The sequence below is a fragment of the Adiantum capillus-veneris genome, chromosome 1 (genome assembly GCF_014529385.1).
Source record: "Adiantum capillus-veneris isolate H3 chromosome 1, ASM1452938v2, whole genome shotgun sequence".
NCBI classification, from domain to species: domain Eukaryota; kingdom Viridiplantae; phylum Streptophyta; class Polypodiopsida; order Polypodiales; family Pteridaceae; genus Adiantum; species Adiantum capillus-veneris.
This window is the reverse complement of record NC_140931.1, coordinates 124,672,865-124,683,634: the sequence shown is the minus strand read 5'-3', so window position 1 is coordinate 124,683,634 and position 10,770 is coordinate 124,672,865. Positions and strand designations below refer to the sequence as shown.

Below are 10,770 nucleotides of genomic sequence, written 5' to 3'. Positions count from 1 at the left end.
TTTTTACAAATGAAATCAAAACTTATCGGACCTTTTCGATTTAGAATGTACTCATCGAGACATATCCATTGATATATATCATGCCATCAAATTCCTTATATTCTAGAAGAGTCTACTTTTTGATGTGACAGCTCCGTCTTATAAATGGAATCTCTCCCCACATTTCAGCTTCAGTAGGGAAGCCATAACTTCTACAAATCAACTCTAAATTTGTTGGAGTTTGGAGATTTAGAACCTACTTTCTAAGATCTTTTCAATGATATGTTGGTTGATAGGGTTTCGACAAAGCATTTATATACTTCATCGGGTTGCCCACTTTGGACAAGAGAGGCAAAGTCAAACTTCCTTATAGGGCCCCTTTGAGAGTCCAAATTTTCCCTAATGAGAGTTCAAGGTGAAGATCAAGGTAGAATTAAGAAGTTCTTAGAGGAGAAAAGGTTAAAGATCAAGGTAGGAGTATAGTAAGGAGCACCTAGCATAGACATATGCATGTCATGAATGGGATACTTGGTGTCCCCCTCTCTTCTTTGTTTCACAGTAGGTTGCATCATGGGCGCTTGCCCTAAATGCTATGTCTATTTTAGTTTTGGCTAGAATAGGTTGCAAAGGTAGGCATTGGGCAGGCTATGCATTCATTGGGTTGCATTGTGTAGCCATCTCTCTCTCTCTCTCTCTCTCTCTCTCCACACATCATGGACCCTTTTATCTTCTTCCTGACTCCCACCTATGCACAAAAATCTAGAGTTTCTTTGAAGTCCAAAAGGTGGCATGCAATGCGCGTGCGTGCACGCATTGCATGCCACCTCTCTCTCTCTCTCTCTCTCTCTCTCTCAGAGAGAGAGAGAGAGAGAGAGAGAGAGAGAGAGAGAGAGAGAGAGATTAATTATCATCCACAAAGGTCAGATATGACCTATGGGATTAAAAAAAAACATTACAGAGGGTTCTGTTTAGGTAGAGGAGTTGTTAAATACATCTTAGTTAAGGACTGAGGGTCCAACGAAGGGGTTTTTTTTTTTAATGAGACCTAAGGAGGGGTAAGTGAGGGGGTAGGCGACTTTGGAGTTTAAAACTCCTAGACAATGGCTTTACCTCCTCGATAAACTGGCCATTTTCCTGCAATGCGTGCTTCATGCACCTTTTGGACTTCTACCTTCTTCTGTTTGAGTTGGGCAGGTGTAAGATCTTCTACAAACCAAAGTGTAAGATCTATTCATTTTCCTGCAATGCGTGCTTCACACACCTTTTGGAGTTCTACCTTCTTTTGTTTGAATTGGGTGGGTGTAAGATCTTCGGCAAACCAAGTGTGGTGTCTTTGAGAAGCCTCGACTGCTTGAGGAATTTGATTTGATCCGCCTTGGTCTTTAAAGTGAGTATCTCATGGTTGGTGAGGTGGTGATTGCTGTTTGATTCCATTGTACTCCCATAGGGATTATTGTTTGAAATATCTTCTTTTCATTTTTGTTCGTGTAGCATGGATGCCAACGCATCTTCAATCTTGAGAGAGATCTCCTCATGTACTTGAATCTTAGACACCTTTGGGAGCGTGGTTGCTACTTCCCCTTTTGCTTTAGTGAGCATGGCTTCCATCTAGTTTGTTTTGTTTTTGCTTTCCTTCAATGCATTGAGCCGGGCTTTGATTGCAGTGAGTCTCTCTTTAGTTCCTTGTTTTCCTTGCAAAGTCTCTCGAATTCGTTTTGTAGGTAGGATGTTGATCTTTGGGGGTGTTGCCACGACCTTGACAAAAGTGAGCTTACCTCGAGATTAGGCTCGGGTGGCCATGGCCATGACCGGTTGTCACAAGCAGGTAACGGAGTAGAACCAGGCAGAGAGAGAGAGAGAGAGAGAGAGAGAGAGAGAGAGAGAGAGAGAGAGAGAGAGAGAGAGAGAGAGAGAGAGAGCACATAATGCTGTGTTAATACATGTGAAAAGGAAAACTTAATTAACAAAGAACTTATCAGAAGGCTTGAAATGAACTGGAAACATGAAATTGCCCGAGAAAGAAAGAGTTGTTCTATTTTCTCTCATTAATACATGTACATGCTATTCAAATGGCTAGTTAGTGTCAAGTTATTGACACACGCCTTATTAGAGTGGCTAGCTATTGTCATTAGGAACAACTTCTCTTGGGGTTTTGTTGCAAAGAACTTTTTCTTTCAAACATGACGTGCAAATGTTCCAATAACTCTGGAGGCTTCCATAAGACAATGTGTGAATTGATGTAGGTATATTCATTAAGTAGCTGGTAGCTGTAATTGGCATCCACTCCCTTGTTGTGAAAGGCATGTCATCTTAATTGAATAATGGTGTGCTAGCATTGCTTTGATTGCCATTCATGCCAAGTGTGGTGTACTTTTCGAAGCATGAGTTCTTGATGTGCTTCTTGTTTACGAGTTAGTCTCTTGCTACTCTTATTATAGGTTGTGTCCAACATGGGCACAACCAGGGAGTTTTGCATGTGACATATCATAGCATGTTGATGCGGGAATACAAATTCATGCGACACTAATAGTTAGGGGTTGATGGACAAAACTTGTGCTTGGTAGAGCTTGGTCAACATGGGTGCAAAGTGGCGACTCTCTCTTACAAAAAAGAAGCCTTAAATTGTTATCGTAGGATGCTAGAGGAAGGCATCAACCTAGTTGCTACCTAATGTGCTCCCTTGGTGCCTTTCTCCCTTTTAGAAATAGATGCAAGCAATGTTCAACTTGACATCTAGGTGAGTTGCACCAAAAGAAGATTAGTGAAGTAGCTTAATAAGAGTTCAAGGTGAAGATCAAGGTAGGATTAAGAAGTACTTAGAGGAGAAAATTAAAGGTCAAAGATCAAGGTAGGAGTAAAGTAAGGACCACTTAGAGGCAACCATATATATGTCATGAAGGGGGTACTTGGTGTTCCCCCTCTCTCCTTCGTTTCACACTGAGCTGCATCATGGGTGCTTGCCCTAAATACTATGTCTATTTTAGTTTTGGCTAGGATAGGTTGCGGAGGTAGGCATTGGGCAGGCATATGCATTCATTGGGTTGCATTGTGTAGCCATCTCTCTCTCTCTCTCTCTCTCTCTCTCTCTACCTATCACGACCCTTTTATTTTCTTGCCAACTCCCAACTATGCACAAAAATCTAAAGTTTCTCCAAAAGGTGGCATGCGAAACTTTAGATTTTTGTGCATAGTTGGGAGTTGGCAAGAAAATAAAAGGGTCGTGATAGGTAGAGAGAGAGAGAGAGAGAGAGAGAGAGAGAGAAGAAGAAGAAGAAGAAGAAGAAGAAGAGGAAGAAGAACAAGAAGAGAAATGTCATAGGAATTGTCCCAACAATCCTCAAAGAGCTAGCCAATGAGTCTTGAACTCCACACACACACACACACACACACACACACACACACACACACACACACACAGAGTCTCCCTCTGTTTCCTCCTTTGCTTTCTATCTTGCGTTGAGTGGACAAATTACATACTAATATAAATGGAACTTGTTACATAGTGCCTAGTGTATATGGAACTTGCACTAAGGGCAGCTTCACAAACATCCAGACATCCTTGGAGGACAAAAAAAGCAACCAATAAGAATTTGCCAAATTGGAATGGGCGTCCAAAACTCTTTCACACATGAAGCTGAAGGGCACACGCTAGTGCAGACATGGCAATCAAGTCATGGACGTAGATGCCTTTTTGATGGGCGACCTCCCCCCCTCACCCAAGGAATGGGCGCACCACTTTTCAAGCAGTAAAGTGGGTTTGAGGTTTTAAACCCTCACCAGATGTAAAGGGAGTCAATGGGCTATCCAGGCTAGCCAATCCTCGTTGTTGCCTGTTATGTGAGAAGCGTATTACATGTTCGTCGGTTTGTAAACTCATAGGTGCCCCCAATGCAAAAAAGGTGCTCACTTTGTGAGCGCCCATGTAGGACCCACATAATGGAGGGGCGGCGCCCTAAGTGTTTTGGAGACAATATACAATCCACATGAATGGTCATATACAGATAAATGACCATATGTATACTAAGATACAGATAAATGATAATGTAAACACGTTCCTCAGACTGACTTCCCTTGTTACAATTTTTTTTTTCAGTGCCGTATGGCTGTTGTGCAGTAGTACAGTTGTTATAAGGAGGAAGTATGCCCTCTAGTGGAGGTGATAGAGTTGCAGAGGAGCGTGTACGCAATCTCTGGTTACACTTTTGGGGCCATGGCATTTCTAAAGTCTACCAGTAGCTAGGCTAAAATAACCATTCGCAGCTGCGCTCTCTCGTCGTCTCTTGCCTCGTCATGTGTCTGCAAAAAACGAAGTGATGCCCTCAAAAAATGGGCTGCGCAGCCTGCTTTTCGTTTGGTTGCCTCAGGCTCTAGCCTATGCCTGTGGAAAGGAGGTTGGCGAGAGGCTCTCGACGGCCTTTCACAGGCTCACAGTCCCACAGTGAAGCCCGCAGACACACACACACACACACACACACACAACAGTCGCGACTCGCTGCACACAGTCTCACACAGTCCAGACTCCACAGCTAAAATGGGGGTTCTCTCTCTCTCTCTCTCTCTCTCTCGTCATGCAGTCTCCCGTCTCTCTTTACTCCAGGCTCCATTCTCTCTCTCTCTCTCTCTCTCTCTCTCTCTGCGTTTTTTAACGAGGCTCCTCCTTTCTCGCTTCTCACGAGAATCCTCTCATTTGCCCTTTCTATGTCTTCTCTCTCTCTCTCTTCCCCAGGCTTCATTCAGCAGCAGCAGTGGCGAGCGCGCGCAAACTCACACGAACTCCACTGTCTTGTTGGTGAAAAGGATCCCCCCTCATTCTCTCTCCTCTCTCTGGAATCTCACTCTCTCTCCAGCCTGCAGACCCAAGGGCCGCCACCACCTAGCCTATATGCTCTCCCACAAGAGTCCCAAACTCCCCACCCTCTCTCTCAACTACATTTCTCTCCCTGTGCCCTGTGCATGGCCATGTGCTGAACCTGCTCCTATAGCCTCCTTTCCTTTGCACTTTGAACTTCTCCAGTCCTTTTATTGTTATTATTCTCTCTCTCTCTCTCTCTCTCTCCCGCGCGTAGGCAAGGAGTGCTCTGCTTGAAACAAGCTGGTCACACTCCATAGCTTCTCTCTCTCTCTCTCACACACACACACACACACACACACACATTCTCTCAGCTCGCAAACCGCAATACATAAGCACGAGTCACAACACAACACGCACGCGCACTCAGCACTAGACACAAGACCACACTCCCTCTCGCCCTCTTATACTCTCATCATCAAACCTTCGACCTCCTCTTCCGATAGGAGCTTTTCCTTCCCAGAGACACAATACCTGCAAACAACACACACGCTCACTCGACGCATGCAAGTAGCTTTCGGAGTGTTGCTTAAATTTACTTCGCATGCGACTCTCTTCAAATTAGCTCAAATGAGCTTACGCTATCAGTTGCTTGAGCTTGCTTGAATTCTCTCTCTCTCTCTCTCTCTCTCTCTCTCTCTCTCTCTCTCACACACACACACACACACACACACACACACACACATTTTCTCTCTGCATACCCCTCCCTCACGCAAATTTCCCTCTCCACACAAGACCTTAAATTGCAACGCTCTAGTAGTTGAACCACAATTCAAATCTTCAACTTGACTAGTGAAGAGAGTATACTATACTCAGAGACGTTAATTACCTCAAATAGAGCTGAGGAACACTCGAAGACAGCCATGTACGTCCTACAGCAGCCGCTAAGCTGACCTGTAGCAATGTCGCAGCGAGACAGCCAACATAGAGGCTAACAATCTTCTCCACATTTGGAAACAGGGCCACCAAACTTGGAGGCAAAGATGGCAAAGGGCTCTCATAGCCGCCATGCTTCTGGTCAGGTTTGGAGGCCCCTACTCATATCTCTGCTTCTTGTTAGCTTCCATTTCCTTCCTGTGTCGTCAAGGTTCTTCACCAGCATGAAGCTTGCGAGGACCCGCAAACACCTCCGACGCCTCAACAAGCCGGCAATTCAGAGCATCACGGTATGTACACTATTCAAATATTGCGCGCCTCTTTTTTCTCTTCTCCTTGCTTGAATGGCTAAAGCTTACAGGACAAATGCATACTAGGCACACATACATACACTATTCTTCTTGTAGCTGATTGACAGGGAGAAAAACTAGCTTCTCTTGGCTAGTAATTCGAGGAATTGAGCGTGGACATATGCTATGAACAAATTTGACACTGTGTATTGTTACCCTTAGCCACTTTGCTTCTCCCTCCTTTGCTTTACATGCTTGACTCAGATGGAAAAGCAGAAAAAAATGGACTTTCTAGGGGTGAAAGCCATGGCTTACTTACAGTTCTCAAGAGATACTCAGCACATTGCTTACCCCTGGTAGCCGAACTACCGGATGTTTGTGAAGGGCACTCACTACTCCTTCCATATGCACTTACGGCATAGCTATGTTGACATGTAGACATCCATGTGGCTTTGCACCAAGGCTGTGCCAACTGAAGAACCAAGCCCTCTGTTGGATTTTCAGACTCGCGTCATCTTTAGAAGGATAGTTGCTCATTCTTTCAAATGAACTTGACACAGAATTATGTTTTACCATACCGCTTTGATTGTAGGTGGTTTCAAAGCACATAGAGGAAGCATCATTTTTGCATGATAAAGCTAGCATAATCAGCATATGTGAAGTCCTTAAGAACATTGTGGAGCAGGGCTTGCCACCGAAAATGTCTTTCTAACCAGACAGAAAAAGGAAAATCGTAAAAGTCTTCCACAGCTTAGGCCTATAATAGAAGGATTAGCCAGTTTTAACACTGAATTTTGCAAGATTTTGCCAGTTTTCTTAATGAAAAAAATCAAAATCTAGCTAGGATTTTGCACAAATTTTAACAAGTATCTGGAGAGAGAGCTATTTGACCTTGTTTGGGATCGAATTTTCTGGTCTTGTCTTCACGATAATTAAGCAGCTATGACTGCTTTAAAATGCAAAGTGATACACTTTGTTAGATTTGTTCCAGAAGCATGCAATTGTGTCACTTTAAGCCAATTTAAATAAGAAGCCCTGATATGACTCGTTATAGTTTGCTTAATATTCAAAGAATGGCAGATTTTGGTTTGGTTTCCATCAAATGGAGCATTATCTCTCATTTTGTTTATAGACTTAGTCGTAACCATGAGCAACTGGTTGAATCTTATGGATGTGCCTGAATGTTGCAGAGCCCAGATGGAGACATTATTGACTGTGTGCTACTTGCTCATCAACCTGCATTGGACCATCCTAAACTCAAAAACCACAAAATTGAGGTCAGTAATTGCAGTTAGTATTCTTTTACCCGTCAGAAAACGAGCTGTTGGGTCGGTATTTGTAAAGATAGCATTCTAGTATCCCTATTCTGTTGTACTGGTTGTGTCGCTTTTTGTCCAATGTATGTAATTTGGGAGCTTTAAATTTACTTAACCTACTTCTATCTGAATGTTAACAGATGGAGCCACCCATATTACCTGCGGGTCTTAGGCGGAAAGGGACGGTGGAAATAGATGGGAAAATGGATCTCTCCATGTTTAAGCCACAGCTATGGCATCACATAGATAAGTGTCCGGCAGGCACGGTCCCCATCAGGAGGACAACAGAGAGTGACCTGCTGCGTGCAGAAAAGATTACTCACTATGGAAAGAAGAAGCACAGGCCTTTCTACGCTCCTCCAAAGTCTCCACTCATCCACAACACTTTAAATGAGAATGGCCATCAGGTTGGTTTCTACAAAACTCATGAAGGAAGCATAGTGCATGTAACTTAATGGTCTTATACAAGTTCTATGTAAATTGCTTGAAGCAAGGCTATCCCTCTGGCTAACCAAAGATGCATGGGGACTGATGTGATGTTCCGGGGTTCGCATAATCTTCAACACATTGTTTGTTTGGCACTTTTTATGGTCACTATGACGAGATTTTCAAAGCAGACTCATACATCAGTTTTATGTGCCATTTGTGCCACAATTATCGGGCCTATATATACGCACATTTAGGTCACTTATCCCATGGACATTATTTGAAATATGCTCAGGCTCTGCTAAATGTGATTATGACATAAGCTTACCTGCACTAAATTGCAGCATGCCATAGCTTATGTTGAAGGAGATAAGTATTATGGGGCCAAAGCTGTGATCAATGTTTGGGGCCCGTCAATAGAAGTACCAAATGAGTTCAGCCTTTCACAATTATGGGTTTTGGCTGGATCGTTTGAAGGTGACCTAAACAGCATTGAAGCTGGCTGGCAGGTAAAAACACAAGCTTTAGCCTGTATGCTGCTTCCTTTTCTTGATAGAGGCTCTGCGTGTGGGCTCAGTTTTTGTGTCTCTTTAGGTGAGCCCGGATTTGTACGGTGACAACAACACACGCTTATTCACATACTGGACGGTGAGTCATACCCCGCCATCTTCATTTGTTGTTTTCTCATTAGATTGTATGTTGTGCTTGTGACTCAATCTTACCTTTCTCTCCTCACATTTTTATCAGAGTGATGCATACCAAGCGACAGGATGCTACAACCTACTTTGCTCAGGATTTATTCAGATTAGTGATCAAATTGCCTTGGGTGCGACAATTTCACCTGTTTCGGGTTATGATAACAAGCAATTCGACATTGATATTCTTATTTGGAAGGTAAGAAGGTCCTGACGTCGTAAAGCCATATACCCCATGTACATTGTTGGTGCAATGTGGTCGTACTGTCTCAATAATGCTGATTTTGAGTTTTCTCTCAAACCAGGATCCAAGAGCAGGAAATTGGTGGATGTCATTTGGGCAGAATTGTGTGTTAGGCTACTGGCCAGCTGCTCTTTTCTCAAATCTAGCAGAGGCAGCAACAATGGTGGAGTGGGGCGGAGAGATAGTTAACTCCCAGCCAGGGAGCCGGCACACCTCTACACAAATGGGTAGTGGACATTTCCCATCAGAGGGCTTTGGCCGGGCATCTTACTTCTCCAACTTGCAGGTTGTTGACTCCAGCAACAACCTCCAGGCGCCCGGAAATCTCAACACTTTTTCGGAAAACTCTGCTTGTTATGATGTTGAAGATGGTTACAATAGTGAGTGGGGCTACTATTTCTACTATGGAGGACCGGGCTACAATGATGGATGTCGATGAGGAAGTAGTGTTGCTGTTATGAGCCGCTTCGGATGCAGATTGCCTTGTTTTTTCTTGTGCATTATCAAGTAGCCTCCAAATGTGCATTGCCCTGCTCTTGTGTATGCATCAGGAAGAAGCTTCAGATTTCAACTCTTAGTCCTGCCCATAAGGATCTTCCCTTGTTGCAACCGTATATGGTTTGTACCTGCCATTGATGTAGAAAAGCTTGAAATACAGCAAAAGGCATACCCATAACTTTTGAGTCAAAACCCACAAGAAGCAAAGGCTTTTCACTTAGGCTCTGTGACTTGTCAGCTGAAGTGGGTTTGGGTAGGCCAACACCGGGGACAAGAGTCCTCGCTCTAGAAAGCCAAGCTGAGTGACATTATTGTGCCATGTTTGCAGGCCACTTGTATTTTACTAACATAACTGTGAAATTGAAGGCTCTAATTTTTTGTGCTTGTAACCAGTTTTGCCCAAAAAGCAACCACCTGATTATGCATTTGTGCATTGCTATTCATGAAAAACCGACCTTTCCTTAGCCTGATTATGCATTTGTGCATTGCTATTCATTAAAAACTGACCTTTCTTTAGTTTTTCAGTTACTGAACTTCCTCTCTTACAATGCTAATTGAGAAGTGTAAGTTTTGTGAATAGAGAAGCTCCCATTCCTCTCATGGGACTGTTAATAGCTGCTGATTTGCTATGTTACCCAGCTACATTATATGAGTTTAAGGGAACATGAATGCATGCTTGCATGTGTAGTGTGTGTGAATGCGCGGCTCGCCAGTGTGAGGGATGCGATTGATTGCACATGAATGAGCATGTGCATGTAGTCTGGGAAAGGTATGATAGTTAATTCAGTACAGGGTGGTCAGAAAAGTGTTAAAAGCCAACAAGGGCCCACCTGTGGCTTGTGGGTGTCTTGTGCCAACTGCTTTTGAATGATTCTTTGAAATTGGGTGGTGTGGACAGTGGGATGTGGGTTTATTATCATTGGTGAGTGAGCATGTGTGATGCATGCATGATGCTCATGCATGGATGCTATCAATAATCACAGGAAAAAGCAAAAAGCTGTAATAAAGGAGATGGCAGCAAGCTGCAATGATGATGGGCATACAACACAAATATAGTACATACTAGTACGGCCGGCCGCGAAGGCGGCCTCTCTTTTTCTCTCTCCCTCTTTATCGCGTGCACAAGGGCTTCTCTCAGTTTTGGAGTTTAGCTTTCATGTTGCAGATTTTGACACGTGTAAAGGGCACCCCCTTCTGCCATATTATGTTACTAGTACGACCGGCCGCCTCTCTCCCCCCCCCTCTCTCCCTCTTGATCACGTGCAAAGGGGCTTGTTTTTGTTTTGGACTTTAGTCTTCAGGTCGCAAATTGCGACATGTGTAAAGGGCTCCCCTTTCCGCCATATTATGTTAGTAGATAGTTTAGATGGTAGGGTGATATACTATAGTATATATACAACTTAGGCCACGGTCACACAATGCGCAGTTATTAGTTCCTTTTCTGAAACAACTGTGCCTCATGCATGGCGACCCATGCACCAGTTATTTGTCTTATTTGCATCTATGCAAGTGTTCTCATAACTATGCGGATATTGGCATAGTTGCATCAGTAGCATACCACCGATATCAATAACACACCGATATCTCGCCCATGCAA

At 43.7% G+C, this 10,770-nt stretch overlaps 1 protein-coding gene across 1 annotated transcript; it reads left to right on the top strand.

Annotated features, from left to right (window-relative positions):
• The first annotated feature begins 5,061 nt into the window (after positions 1–5,061).
• Positions 5,062–9,640, top strand: LOC147465500 (protein neprosin-like). The gene is made up of 7 exons (XM_086520459.1): positions 5,062–5,994; positions 7,185–7,271; positions 7,451–7,717; positions 8,081–8,245; positions 8,331–8,384; positions 8,484–8,630; positions 8,737–9,640. Exons 1-7 carry the CDS (start codon positions 5,812–5,814, stop codon positions 9,112–9,114), a joined length of 1,281 nt encoding a protein of 426 aa, XP_086376585.1. The 5' UTR covers positions 5,062–5,811; the 3' UTR covers positions 9,115–9,640.
• The last annotated feature ends 1,130 nt before the right edge of the window (positions 9,641–10,770 follow it).